The 432-nt window shown below is 33.8% G+C and overlaps 1 protein-coding gene and 1 long non-coding RNA gene across 3 annotated transcripts in view; one reads left to right on the forward strand and one right to left on the reverse strand.

Annotated features, from left to right (window-relative positions):
* The window catches only part of LOC107605316 (WAT1-related protein At5g40240), a 6,673-nt gene that overhangs the window by 3,387 nt on the left and 2,854 nt on the right, over positions 1–432 (forward strand). For both annotated transcript variants that reach the window (XM_021104993.1, XM_016307160.2), the window contains exon 4: positions 156–384. In XM_021104993.1, coding sequence (XP_020960652.1) covers positions 156–384 — 229 coding nt within the window. The remainder of the gene's footprint in view (positions 1–155; positions 385–432) is intronic.
* LOC110263556 overlaps positions 1–432 on the reverse strand; it is a 16,639-nt gene that overhangs the window by 2,066 nt on the left and 14,141 nt on the right. The gene's annotated exons all lie outside the window — the stretch shown is intronic.

The raw sequence follows: 432 nt of genomic DNA on the forward strand, positions 1-432 counted from the left end.
TTATTAATAATCAAAATTCTATAACTAATCTGCTATTATTTGCCTTTCTTCTTTTCCTTTTCATCTACAAAAAGAAAAAGACAGTATTATTACTAAAAAGAAATGCACATTTACCTTAACCTTTTGTGAATTATTATTCTCATGAGTAACTGAAGGATGGAAAAAGCAACATTGAAAAGCTCGAGCACTCAGGCCAAAATAATAGGTTCAATTATATCAATCATTGGTGCCCTTGTAGTAACTCTCTACAAGGGCCCTGTTGTGTTATCTGCTTCTTCTTCATCATCACTACTCAGCTCATCGTCTTCACAAGGGGATTGGGTTCTTGGGGCCTTCTTACTTGCTGCTTCATACACTTTACCTCCACTTTGGTATATTGTACAGGTAAATTAAACTAAATTTCAGTAAATCTCTCTAAATTCATCCTTACAA

This window comes from Arachis ipaensis, chromosome B06 (assembly GCF_000816755.2).
Source record: "Arachis ipaensis cultivar K30076 chromosome B06, Araip1.1, whole genome shotgun sequence".
NCBI lineage: Eukaryota > Viridiplantae > Streptophyta > Magnoliopsida > Fabales > Fabaceae > Arachis > Arachis ipaensis.